The sequence below is a fragment of the Anabrus simplex genome, chromosome 1 (assembly GCF_040414725.1).
Source record: "Anabrus simplex isolate iqAnaSimp1 chromosome 1, ASM4041472v1, whole genome shotgun sequence".
Lineage (NCBI taxonomy): Eukaryota > Metazoa > Arthropoda > Insecta > Orthoptera > Tettigoniidae > Anabrus > Anabrus simplex.
In genome coordinates this window covers 630,873,106-630,887,631 of record NC_090265.1, presented here as the reverse complement: position 1 = coordinate 630,887,631, position 14,526 = coordinate 630,873,106, and the positions used below count along the sequence as shown (strand labels likewise).

At 38.2% G+C, this 14,526-nt stretch overlaps 1 protein-coding gene across 5 annotated transcripts in view; it reads left to right on the top strand.

The window, feature by feature from the left end:
* LOC136857228 (1-acyl-sn-glycerol-3-phosphate acyltransferase gamma) overlaps positions 1-14,526 on the top strand; it is a 128,598-nt gene that overhangs the window by 59,473 nt on the left and 54,599 nt on the right. For all 5 annotated transcript variants that reach the window (XM_067135707.2, XM_067135703.2, XM_067135705.2 and 2 more), the window contains exon 6: positions 10,964-11,105. In XM_067135707.2, the coding sequence (XP_066991808.2) occupies positions 10,964-11,105 (142 nt within the window). The remainder of the gene's footprint in view (positions 1-10,963; positions 11,106-14,526) is intronic.

Below are 14,526 nucleotides of genomic sequence, written 5' to 3'. Positions count from 1 at the left end.
CTGCCACGGCCAATAACATAAACTTAGCACACCGCTTCGACCCTCTCCTCCATTAATCTCACATCATCTATAACACTAGTAACTTAAATATCAGTCATTTCAACGCTACCATAGCAACTACTTAATACTATTACAATTGAAAATAAAAGAAATTACACACAACGTTTTCTCTCCGAATCTTCTTTACGTCAACCAGTTTCAACGTTAAAAAAGAGGTAAGTGGTTTTACACACTTCGATTTCTCTTTACTCTCTCCTTTCATTCAAAATCATTCTTTAACACGTAAATCTCCTGTTGTTACAGACTTCAATCCAAACTTCCCTTACGACTCTACACAAGAGACTACAGCCGTTCCTTCCTGCTAACATTTAACACAGCAACTTACCTTCAAGCACTCTTCTTATCTCATGCTTCTAGAAAACTACAGTTTTATCACTTCACATTTATTATAAACCCCACTTGATGTGATTATTATAGTCACATTCAATCTGTTTAAGATCCAAAAGTTTCCTCTAGTGTATAAACTCACGACTACTTGTATTTTAAACTTCATTAAGGCCTCATTTCAAGAATTTCTTAACTACATTCAAGAAAGTGTATAATTTTACAAATATTTGTATTTTAGACTTTATTAAGGCCTGATATTAAGAATTTCATAACTATTGTCAACCATTTCGCACATTTCCAACATTTCCTTCAAATTCATATGCAAGTTAATTACAATCAGGTACCTGATTAATCAACTTTCAGTTTGAGATTAAGGCTGAAGATGCCCATAATTAAAGGGCGAAACATGTCCCTATAATTTTTTTAAATTATCTTTTTTATGTATTGAACAGGTGGAATAAATAAACTTTAATATTTATTTGACTTCATTGTACATTTCAGTACGAACCTAAACATGAGAATTATAACATGTAAGTGGTATGTTCCGAGCTGTCAGCGGAGAGATGGCGTGGAATGACATTAGTAGACGAATAAGTTTGCGTGACGTTTATAAAAATAGGAAAGATCACAATATGAAGATAAAGTTGGAATTCAAGAGGACAAACTGGGGCAAATATTAATTTATAGGAAGGGGAGTTAGGGATTGGAAGAACTTCCCAAGGGAGATGTTCAATAAATTTCCAGTTTCTTTGAAATTGTTTAGGAAAAGGCTAGGAAAACAGCAGATAGGGAATCTGCCACCTGGGCGACTGCCCTAAATGCAGATCAGTATTGATTGATTGATTGATTGATTGATTGATTGATTGATTGACATAAGAGAGAACAATACGTTACACACACAGCCATATGTTATTGTCAAATAAATGCTGTCGGAAGATTTGGTTGAATCTAGTGCCAACCCTTAAAACTAAAGTACACTAAAAACGTAATGTTCCTTAAGACGCGTGAAGTATCGCGCCGCAAAATGAAAGACTTAAATAAGACCTGCACCCAATTTTTAGAAGCGATATTTTCGAGAAAAAAGTGCGGATGGTATTCGAGATTATATGGTAGCCCATTCGAGAAGTTTCAGCACAATAATTGATAAAGATTATGATCATGACAACACTGATACTGCCATTTCCCGCCTTTGGACAAGAATAGCTCTCTAAAGGTTTATTGCTCTGAATTCTCGTGCCGTTCATTTTTGTGGATATTGTGGCGTGTCTTGCTTCTAAGTCAGGTCATAATGGCTCTTTCACCTGAAAATGCAGCAAGGGGCATGGCATTAGTGGACGATGGGTGCAGTATACGCTATGTAGCAGACGTTACAGGCACGTCTTATTCTAATATGTACAGAAAACTTAAAAGATAAGTAGAAGACAATATTTACACCAGGAGCCAGATTCTGCTTGTAGGAGAAGCAATACTGAGTGCGATGGTCACTTTCTCTTAATACAAGTTTTTCATGATGGACACACAACAGCTGTGGAAGCCAGAAATCGTTTGCAGCAAGTACGGGGCACGAACATCAGTGAAAGGACAGTAAGGAGGAGGTTGTACAAAGCGTATTTAAAGTCCAAAAGGCCCGCTACAGAACCTTGCCTTACACGTGAGCACCGTGCCTCTCGGATGCAATTCGCCAGCGCCCATCGAAACTGGACTGTGGAGCAGTGGAGCTCAGTGCTGAATCCAGATGCTGTTTGAGAGAACCGGATGGAAGAGGGAGAGTATGGAGAAGGTCCAGGGAAAATTATTCACCCTGTACTTGCTCTGCAAGGACACCATTCAATGAAGGCTCTGCGATTGTGCTTACAAAGCTTGTGTTCGTTGGGAATGAAAGTCTGCCTACCTATTAATACATAGAGGAGATTTTAAATGGATCACATGGTGCCTTTTGCACCTGTCATTGGCAAGATCTTTATCCTGTTGCTTGACAATGCTCAACCACACTTCTGTTGATAAACATAACCATAATAGGTATTTGATTTGATCCTGTGTTGACTTGTCTAAATCTATTAAAGAAACTATTTAAAATAGTTTGTTGGGTCCACCTTGTCAATACACTTTTAATAATTGAAAATTATTTTTTCATTCATAAATGTTTCAGGAACTTTATGCATTTCCTTCATCATTGAAGTCATATCAAAGAATAAGAACAAAATAGCACTATCTTTTGTTTAGCCCACAATGTAAAGAAGCATTATAGCCTAATTCACCATTTGAATGAATAACCAAACGTTAGTGAAATATTATGAAAATTATTGCATAAAATTTTGATATTTTTGATGTTGAATGGGAATACCTAAATAAATTTAAGATCTTTTCTTTTTCTTAAATGATTATAAATGCTAGTTTATACAATGAGTTTTCATCAGTACTTCTTGTTTCATTTAAACTTGATTCAAAGTATTTTTTTTAGCAAGATAAATTTCTAAACTTTCTAAAGCATTAATGAATTTTCCCGTTTCGCCAAATGTATTAATTCCATGTCATTAGAAAAGTGTAAATTTATGATTCTTTTCAACCATATGCTCTCCCATTGCCGAATATCTTTTATGTTTGACTGCATTTACATGTTCTTTGTATCTTATAGCCAAACTATTTCTTCCTATATATCGCTGGCTACGTGTTTGGCATGTCAATTTGTAAATTACTGACTTATTAAATATACATTTATTCTCATTTTTATCTGAATTGAAAATTATCATGTTAGTATTATCAGTTTTGTATCAGACATTGATGTTCCTTTTTCTGAAAATTTTATCAAATTTATAAGAGTGCTTATTATAAAAAGTTAGAACTGCAGATTTCTTTTTCTCCTTTCGATCTTTAACTGAATTTGTGTTTTGGTTCATTTTTCATTTTGTTATTCTATTAATAAATTTCCTGGAGTATCCATTGCGAGAAAACGTGACGTGATACGTTGAAACGGACAACGGATTCGTGTTAAGCGACCCAAAATTAGTTAAGATCACCTATCACACCTCTTGCCGCAAAAGGAAAGATTGAAAATGCTGGGTTGTGTAGTCTAATTGTTCATTGATAATATATCATAGACGTATCTTAACCATGTAATCAATCCATCTATTTTATCCACTTTTTTTTTTTTTTTTTTCATGTAATCCATGAATATGTTCACTAAAAGACCTGAAGGCGGCGAACCTATTGCTAGACCTTTAGATTGTTAGTAAATTTCATTGTCAAAAGTTAAATTGTTATTTTCCGAAGTAAATTCTAGTAATATTAAAAATTCTTCACTTTCCACCTTACTTAACGTGCTGTGTGCATTAAATTCTTTCTTACTGTTTTTATAGTATCTATAATAGGAATGTTGGAGTACATATCTTTGATATCCAAACTATTTATCATGTAGTTGTCTGTTAGCTTGATGTTTTTGATTCTGTTACAAAAGTCAGTAGTATTAATTAGGTGCATCTGGCTATTAAACGTAGTGTTCTTTTAAAAATCTTTGTATAAATTTGGCCGTCTTGTATACTGAACTATTTCTAAAATGAACTATTCATCTAATAGGAATTTCTTGTTTATGAATTTTTGGTAATGCCCTTAAAGCGCGTCGAATGGATGGCTGGACCGCTTTAAAAATCAAGCCAATATCTTTTACAAAACAATTTGTGGTGAAGCAGAGAGTGTAAGTGCGGAGGAAAGGGGAGCATGGAAGGAAACAGTTCTGCCTGCTAAAAAAAAAAAAAAAAAAAAAAAAAAACAGTTACAAACCTTGCAACGTTTTAAATCTCGTTGAGATCTCACTTTTTTACCAGCTATTCTGGATAAATCTCTAGTTTTGAAGGGAGAATCTTGCCACAGGGGAAAATTAACCCCTTAATGCCTGAATGAATTTTTTAAGTAAATTGCGAGATGTGGTATTGGTTGGTGCTAATATGGAAGGAAGTGAAAAACTGCCTCTACTGATGATAGGGAAGTCTAGGAAGCCCGTTGTTTCAAAAATGTCAGGACTTTACTGTGCAAGTACACCAGCAACAAGTCAGCTTGGATGAAAAGTTTCCTGTTTGAAGAGTATATGCAGGCATTAGATACCAAAATGGGGAGCCAGAACAGGAAGATTGTGGTGTTTATGGACCACTGCCCTGCTCATCCCAAGGTGGGCCCCATTTAAGGAACATCAAGGTAGAATTTTTTCCACCGAATACTACATCGGTACTACAGCCCATGGACCAAGGAATCATTAAGGTATTGAAGCAGAGATATTGAAAATCAGTTGTGCATCGTATGCTGCTACGCATGGAAGCAGGCAAACCCATCTACAAACCATCTCTTTTGGACATAATGCATTTCATTGCCTCATCATGGGATTCAGTGGAGCCTGTAATAATAGCAAATTGCTTCAAGAAAGCAGGCTTTGATGGTGATACCAACAGCATTGTTATGGAAGTTGGTGATGAAGAGCCAGGGTGCTGGAAAATTATACGAGAAGATGGAGATTACCAGTAGTTTTGAGGACTTCACTGCCATTGATAATATGGTAATCACTTGCGAGGAGCAGACCATCGATGAGATCTGCAAGGAAATTCGGGCAGGAGATGAGGAGATTGAAGAGGAGGAAGAAGAAGAAGTGGAGGAAGAGAATTCCCCAAGACCATCTTGCAGTGAGGCAAGCATCTGCCTTGAAAAACTGAGGCGGTTTTTGGAGGGTTCAGTTAGTGTACCTCAGAACACATGGAAGGCAATGTGGGAAATAGAGAGGTTATACTTCAAGAAAGCAGTAAAAACAATAAAACAGTCAACCCTGGACAATTTCTTTTCCAAGTAGGAGCCTAGACTTGTGTTGTATTTAATGTCTAATGCAGTTTGGAATTTGCATGATGTACGGTTACCATGTACCGTTTTGATGTTCTTAGTATTTCTTCTTACACTCTTGTGCAAGGTTTTACGACCTGTGACAATAAAGTTCGGTGAATAGTCCTGTACTATCTACATAGATGATCAGTGCACAACAGTGACCTTACTTTCCTTCGAAATAGTCCCCTCCCATAACTATGCACTGCTGAGATCGGCGATACATGTCCTGGAAACTTTGCAGGAAGGCTTCCTTTGGGATGGTGTTCAAAAGCCTCGTCTCGTTTCATTGGATGTCAGGAATATCGTCAAATCTCTTTCCTTTCAAAGCGAGTTTGAGTCGTGGGGATAGAAAGAAGTCTGGAGGATTGAGATCTGGCGAGTATGGGGGATGTTCAAGTTGCACCACCCCCTTTTTTGCCATGAACTGTTTGACAATATTGGCTGTGTGTAGGAGAGCGTTGTCGTGGACAAAAAACCATGAACCTTATTGTGCTACTGGGGTCATACCCTGCGTAGATGTTTCATGAAACAAGTCAAAATTTCATTGTACCTTGCAGCATTCAACATCGTTCCCTCAGGTGGAAATTCCTTGTGATGAGCATCATTTTGATGCGTGACTGGCTCTGATCTTTTTGTGGCTAGGGGATCCCAGAGAACGCCATTCCATTCTTTGCAGTTTCGTTTCAGGGTCGTACCTGAGACACCAGGTTTCATCCTCAGTGAGAATAAGTTCAAGAAATTTGGTGTCGCATTCGCCGTTTCGACAAAATCCTGTGAAGCCTTTAAACGTGCCTGCTTCTGATTGTCAGTCAAGTGATGTGGCACAAGATGAGAACTCGTTTTCCTCTTCCCTAACTTCTGGGTAACGATTTGTCGCACAGATTCACGGTTGATCTGCAGTTCATCCGCTATCATGCGCACAGTTAATTGACGATCGTTTGTGATTAATGTCCTCGCCTTCTCAATGTTTTCGTCTCTGATGGCGGTCGCTGGTCTTCCGCTATGGGGGTTGTCTGAAACACTTTCCCGGCCTCCTCGAAAACGGGCGTACCACTCGTACACACACTTATAGGACAGTGCCTGAACTTCATAAACACTTACCAGCATCGCATGCGTTTCTTTCGGTGTCTTGCCAAGCTTAAAACAAAACTCTACTTTGATCTTATGGTCATTCATGTTCCTGTTCGCAGTTCAGAACCAATGCACTAAACACGCACTTTGTAAAACAGGTCTTACACAACACACACACGACGCTCAACTGAACAACGTTGGAAGCAGGTGATCAAAACCTGCTGCTATGCAGGTGCATAGTTGTGTGTCGCCAGTGTTGCCAGATCAAACGTTCTGACTTCATTCACCGAACTTTGTCACAGGTTGTAGGCCTATGTAATATGTTCCCTTCTCTTATCAAGTATTTTTATATTACAGTATGTTCAGTTATTTTACTTTATCTCTAAAAATACATGTCATGATAATATAATATTTATATCGTGGCTTTCTTTTAGCAGCTCTTATATATCAGCCTATTTCAGTATTGTTTACAAACAAGGAAATCTGTTTTGTGTATTTCACATGTATTTCAAAGTACAGAATAAGTTTTCGGGCATTACCCCTTTTAAGAAGTTTCCTACTTAAGTCTTTTTTTGTCCCTAGAAAAACTTCTTAACGGAGTTTCACTGTATTTTAAGTTGTTTCTTTAATACATCCACACTTCGCCGTTTGTGTACGTGAGTACGTGGATGAAGTCTGAATTGAGCGCATGGTGTGGCCTGCTTGTAGTACCGATACAGCATGTCTGGGGTATGCTTGGAGGACGTGCTAGGAATCGTTCCCCTGACACACTGGCTCAACTTTGGGCTGCGCTTCAGGCAGAATGGGAGCTCGTACCTCAAGAGAACATTCGAGATTGCATCCTGAGCATGCTTGATCAAATCACAGCTGTAAGTGCAGCTAGAGGCGGTAATACCTGTTACTGAGGCAATGGAAATGTGTTGAAAACATGTGGGCAACTGGACTGCGTACGAAATGGTGTAAAGTTCCAGGTTTCAGCATATCCAAATTCATGTTGGTGGACTGTTGTGATGTCACAGTCAATAATCTTTATTAGTTATTGTGCTGAAACTTCTCAAATGGGCTAATTAATTCGTGATATATTGTCATATTGTTGTAATGTCATATTTTATTTTTACAAGGCTTCAAATGGACTGACATTAAATTTTGTCTGAAATGTGCAACGTTTCACTTTTCTTTTTTTTCTTTTTTTTTCTTTTTTTACAGTGAGTGTGTATCAACTAGGAAATTACCTAAGGTGTGGAAACTACAACAGATAGGAAAGAGGACTGCATAAGAAAATTGCTTACAGATGTGAAGTGTGGTGAGGTAGAAAAACCTCTGATAAAGGAAGCAGTTGAGGTTTGTGGGAAGATGTGCGCATACTGATGGAATGAAAGCGTAAGATCCTCAAACGAAAGAAACATATCACATGAAGAATGAGGTAGAGAGAAATCCACACCAAAACAGATCAGGGATGAGAGTAAGATTGGAGACCTCGAGCAAGTTTACCGGGACAAACTGAGAGTTAAAATAGTACTACAAGAGAAGATAATATTCTGGGAGAACTTTGCTCAAAAACTGGAGGAAGACTGCTATATGAAACTATTGTTCATAGGGATTAAAAACAAAAAGAACGCAGTTGAAACCATAAAAGCAATTGGAGATCCCAATGGAAGCCTGACCAGGAAAGAAGAGGACATCAGAGAGTTTCTGAGGAATCGTTTTGATCACCTATTGAACAGGACAGAAGCAGATCAGAGAACAAAAGAACCTGCTGTTGAAACCTATACAGAGGAAACTCCCATTACATTTGCGAAAACAGAAGCAGCCCTTAAGATGTTGAAAGGGAAATCCCAAGAAATCAAAGTCAACATTGACATCCCTAGAAATCAAAGTCAACATTTACATGGTTAAAGCAACTGGAGTCTACGGTTTACAGTGGCTACACAGGGTGCTCAATGCAGGTTTTTTTTTTTTGCTAGTTGCTTTACGTCGCACCGACACAGATACGTCTTATGGCAACGATGGGACAGGAAAGGACTAGGAGTGGTAAGGAAGCGGCTGTGGCCTTAAGGTACAGCCCCAGCATTTGCCTGGTGTGAAAATGGGGAAACCACGGAAAACCATTTTCAGGGCTGCCGACAGTGGGGTTCGAACCTACTATCTCCCGAATACTGGATACTGGCCGCACTTAAGCGACTGCAGCTATCGAGCTCGGTCTAAATGCAGTTTGGAAGGATGACAAGATACCTGCTGATTGGAGCAAGGGTATTGTTATTTCCTTGTTTATGAAAGGAAATTGCTGAAAATGCTCCCAACATGCATGGAATAATGCTCCTTTTCTCGTGGGCTTAAGATTTTGGGAAAATCTTCGAGAGGAGGTTGAGAGTCATTTTAGAGCCACCGTGAGAAGAGGAATAGTATGGGTTCAGGCCTAATAGGTCCACAACAGAACTTGTCTTTAGTGTCTGTATGTTAATGGAGAAATATTGGGAGAAGGGCAAAGATCTGTTTATAGTTTCCCTGAATAATGAGAGGGCGCATTACAGCATTGGAAGAGAAGATTTGGGAATGCCTGAGAAAGAGGAATGCGCCGGAGGGAATGCTGAGGAATGTTCAGATGCTGTATGAGCTCTGTACCAGCTGTGTGCGATTTGGTGACGGACGTTCATCCTGGTTCCAGACCAAAAGTGGAGTCCAGCAAGGTTTATCATCACCATCATGGATGACATAAGGAAGAACATCAAGAAACCTCTGGTGAACTAAATGTAGTGGCTTTTGCTGATGATATGATCTGGGGAGAAACTAAGGAATAAGTACAATGTACTCAGTCAATGGAAGGTTAAGTTCCAGAAATTCAGTCTCAAGATAAGCAAAGCCAAAATAGTAGTCATGGCAGTAAACAGAGGTGGACAACCAGCAAACATCATGCTAGGAAACCATCAACTGGAAAGTGTGGAAAACTATATACACTTAAGCAGTGTAATTTCTGGAGGCACACTAGCCCCAAAGGAGGTGGCAAGTAGAGTGAGGAAGAGCTCTCACTTTTACCAGCAAGTACGAACACTCCTCTATGATCCCAAAGTACCTACAAAATCAAAGCTGGCGATGTTCAGTCAGTACTTCATACTGATCTTAATGTATGGTATCGAAACCTACACCTTCACTAAGGATGACTCATGAAGTTTATAGACATTTGAGATGAAGTTCCCGAGGTCTACAATTCAAAAATCAAAACTGGGCAAGTTTAGAAAAGAAGCTGGGATTGAGACATTGTTAGATCAGGTCAGCATGTCCAGATTGAGGTGGTTTAAGCAGGTAATGAGGATGGAACCAACAAAAACAGCTGATATTTACTTAGAGAGACATGTAGCAGAAAAACAGATGGTGGGAAGACCAAGAACCCACTGGATGGCCATCGATGTCATCATAAAGATGGACATTGCAGATCGGGGAAGGAAACAGGAGGAAATTGTTAATAACAGAACATATCTCAATAAGACAGAGTAGAAGAGGCTCGCCAACAGTAGCAGGAATCTGGAACTGTAAAATGATGATGATGATGATGATGATGACTTTTTAATTAATATTCTTTTGATTAATAATCCTAACCTCCAAATCACAGAGTAATTCTGACCAGGTTCTATAAACAATTGTATAATATTTAATAACTCCCCATTTCAGAGCACAGTTTGAAGTGGAGGAAAGTTACAAAGGGTTCTTGAACAGCATGGGAAGGATAATAGAGGTCTGTAAAAGCTGATTTTCCATTCTTAGCTGGGGATTGTGATTCAGGTGTTGAGATAGCCTGTTTATGCTGATTTCATATACCATGTTTTACAGCTTTATTCAAAGTCAAAATCACATTAGATCACCTTCAAAAATCAGTTGGTTCTGCTACTGCCTTTTAGATTCGCACTGTTCATATCCCTTGCAAGACTTAAAGTGTGTGCTAACATTTCTCAGGAAAAAGTTTAAAAGAAATGCCACATCTTGTCCACGTCTTGACACATTAAAATTTTAACAGGTGTTAACAAGCAACATGATTTAACAGCTGTTGATGAAACTGGGCTTGAATCTATGTGATGTTGAAAACCTACTTATGGCAGCTTTTGGCATTATCTTTTGAGAGTTTTTTTTGTATTGTGTTGATAAAGGGAGTCTTCTACTTTACTGGTCATGTTAATGATACCGATTCTAAGCCGGCGGGAGGGTAATTTTTTGAACCAAGAAAATTGTAAAAGAAAAGGTCGGCTTACAATTGGGTAAATATGGTAGACCTGCAGACTCCTGTTCATAAGCAGTTTAGTGATCTCCACACATCCCAGTCCTGTTGTGACCAGCAGAAAGTTGTTTACTCAACTTCATCCAGTCTTCATGCTTAGATTTCCTCAAGTAACGCCTAGCTGTATCTGGAGATTTCTCAAAGGGCTGTGATGTTTGGAAGAAACTTTATAGATTTGAATCTGGACCGAGCCAGATGATGGCGATATTTGATATTCACGGAAGTGACTGTTAAGTTGAAGGGCTATTAATAATTAACTCTGTTGCTTTTCTGCTTTGTCCAAAAATTAACTCTGTTGCTTTTCTGCTTTGTCCACATACTACTGTACTATATTAAGTGGATATATCCTCATGAATGTCAATTTTTTACTTGCTACAGGAAGCATGAGCCAACTGTTAATGACTTGCTCATGGGTAAGAAGGTGGAGGCCCACATGTTTGTTGAGCGTATCCCATTGAGTGAAGTCCCAGAAGGGGATGAGGAGTGTGCACAGTGGCTACATCAACTGTATGAGAGGAAGGTTGGTACTAGTTAGTTTGTTTTTCCGACAGTACATATTTTTCATTTCCTTTCCTACTCGGATAAGGTCAGCAAATACTTATGCCTGCATTACTTTTATATTAATGTTCTTCTAATGATATGCAGTGAACTCCTGATAATTTGCATGTGATTAATTTTCTTTGGGCCTAATTCAAGGCTCTACTGCACTGCATTTGTTAAATTTGTAATTTCAACAGTAAAACATCCACAGGATGAAAGTCCTTTCCGCAGTGAAATGGTATGTAAATGCTTGGGAGAAGAATATCACGGCTGGGCATTTTTTGGGTCAATGAGGTAAAAGTACTTAATTTCAATATACGAAGGTAATCCCAAAAATAAGCTCTCCTATTTTTTTATAAATAAACGAAGGCAGGTGATGTAGGAAATATTAGATTAGGAAACGAAGTCTTAAAGGAAGTAGATGAATACTGTTACTTGGGTAGTAAAATAACCAACGATGGCAGAAGTAAGGAGGACATAAAATGCAGACTAGCACAAGCAAGGAAGAGCTTTCTTAAGAAAAGAAATTTGCTCATTTCAAACATTGATATCGGAATTAGAAAGATGTTTTTGAAGACTTTTGTGTGGAGCGTGGCATTGTATGGAAGTGAAACATGGACGATAACTAGCTCAGAAAGAAAGAGAATAGAAGCTTTTGAAATGTGGTGTTACAGAAGAATGCTGAAGGTGAGATGGATAGATCGAATCACGAATGAAGAGATACTGAATCGAATTGGTGAGAGGAGATCGATTTGGCTAAATTTGACGAGAAGAAGAGATAGAATGATGGGACACATCTTAAGACACCCAGGACTTGTTCAGTTGGTTTTTGAAGAAAGTGTAGGTGGCAAGAACGGTAGGGGTAGACCAAGGTATGAATATGACAAACAGATTAGAGCAGATGTAGGATGCAATAGTTACGTAGAAATGAAAAGGTTAGCACAGGATAGGGTGGCATGGAGGGCTGCATCAAACCAGTCTATGGACTGATGACTCAAACAACATAAATACATAGACCTGTTTATTTCTGCAATTATTTACATCATTTTACAGCTTGAACATTTAGCTGTTTTTCTACATAATCACCATTTCGGTCGATGCGTTTTTGTAGACGCTGTGACAGTTTTTGTATGCCCATGTCATACCAGCTCGCCGCCATGCTGTTCAGGAAGTTGTGAACCTCATCTTTCATCTCGTCAGTGCTGAATCGCTTTCCAGCCAAATGTTCTTTCAACTAGGGAACAAGTGATAGTCACTGGGCAACAAGTCGGGACTATAGGGTGGGTCGGTGGGTGATGTTCCACTGGAACTGTTGCAGGAAAGCAACGGTTTGCTGGGCGACGTGCGGGCGAGCGTTATCATGGAGAATGTTTACGCCCTTGCTGAACATTCCTCTTCTCCAGTTCTGAATTGCCCGTCTGAGTTTTTTCAGGGTCTCATAGTACCTGTCAGGGTTAATTGTGGTCCCGGCGGGCATAAAGTCGACCAACAATGTCCCTTAGTTAAAATTGAAATAATAAATAAAGAGGTTCAACCTATTCAATACCAAAGAATAAGAAATGCAGTGATTACATTCTTATTTAATAATAAGTAGAAGTGGTACCGGTTTTGACCCTAGTCCAGGTCATCATCAGCTGATTAAAACATGAAAAATAATGCATAGAAAAAATAAAATAAAAAATCAAGTTCACTCCGGATCAGTAGAAGAGGCGATATAAAAAATGACGGGGGTAGACACTGCAAAATTCAGAAGTAAAATGTAAGTCACTTACAAGAAACGGTGCGCAATTTTCTGAGCGGCAGTATGGCACACGCAGTTTTAGGCAAAGTCTTATAATGAAAAGCGGAGAACGGTAAATGAGCTAGCTTGTATACACTGTTAGGCACAAAGTCATAACACAATTTAACACATATGAAGATCCATAGTCGTGCTGAAGCTGAAGATGAGTAGATCAATTGAAGTAACTTGCCAGTTCCCGGTGATCAGCGCGATATATTCAACATCAGGCAATGTGGTTTCAAACGCCAACGTAAAATGAAGAATAGCTTAAAGATCCAGTATTTGTTTCGGTTGCGGGAATGTAGGTATATATAGATACATGTAATAAAATTCAATATAATTGAATAAGTAATTGTGATCCTGTAGAATTTTTGGAACAGTTGACGTGAAAAAACAATTGTGAAGAGAAAAAATAAAGTGAAAAGCTCAATACCGGAAACAAATGAAAACATATGCACAGTGCGCTATTATTTAAAATTTAAAAAATTCAGATCGTGATTGAAGCAGTCAAAGTCGGCGCAAGTCAAGAGTTAAATTTGAATGAGAAGAACCTAAATGAAGGTGGCAGTTCTTTTTTTTTTTTAGGTGAAAAGAAAAGATAGGAGAAATTAGAGGAAGAGGAATAGTGGAATAAGAGAAGAATAAGAGATTGAAGTTAAACAGTGTTGAGGAAGGATAAGATATGAAGATGAAGGAAGGGTAGTTTAGGGTGAGTTATTGGAGGTAGAAAATGTGGGTAGGAACTTTGTAAGGCATGGAAAATAGAATTGGGGTTTTGAAATTTAGAATTTTTGAGAAGAAGAATTAGGAAGTTGAAAAGGATGTTGGGTTTTTCAGAAATGTCGTTTAAATTGAAATTAGGGTTGAAGTATTGGTCAAGGTGAATAAAGCAATTTTCAGTAGTGTTTAAGAGGGGGGCCTTTGTTAATTATTTTAAGTATTTTCATGTCTTTTTCAATATTGGTGAAATTATGCTTGGAGTCTTGTATGTGTTGTCCTATGGCGGAGAATCTGTTGTATTTAATAGCATTGATATATTCGGAGTATCTGATATTGAAGTTGCGGCCAGTTTGGCCGATGTAGGAGGAGCTGCAGTTGTTACATTTGAATCTGTATACTCCAGATTTAGAAAAAGTAGTAGATTTATTTAGTGATTTAGAGTTGCGTAAAATATCAAAATTTCTATTGTTAGTTCTAAAAGAAATTTTCATGTTTTTTTTTTAAACAAACATTAGTTATTTTATAAGCATCTTGAGTGAAAGTGGAAAATGCAGTTGGTTTTGTTATGCCTTTAGGTAACGTGGTTTTAGGACGGTGTTTGAATTTGTTGATGATACGGTTTATGAAGGAGTTGTTAAAGCCATTGAATTTAGCGATGTTACGGATGGTGTTTAATTCATTATTTAAATCTTTTTTAGACATAGGGGTGTTGAAGGCACGAAAAATTAAGCTGTTATAAGTAGCGCGTTTATGTGCTTGAGGGTGCGAATAATCTTGTCGTATTGTAGTTGCTGTTTGGGTAGGTTTTCTGAAAATTTTGTAAGGTAAAGAAGGATGTCTAGTGATAGTTAAGTCTAGAAAATTAAGAGTTTGGTTGTTTTCTGATTTGAGGGTGAATTTA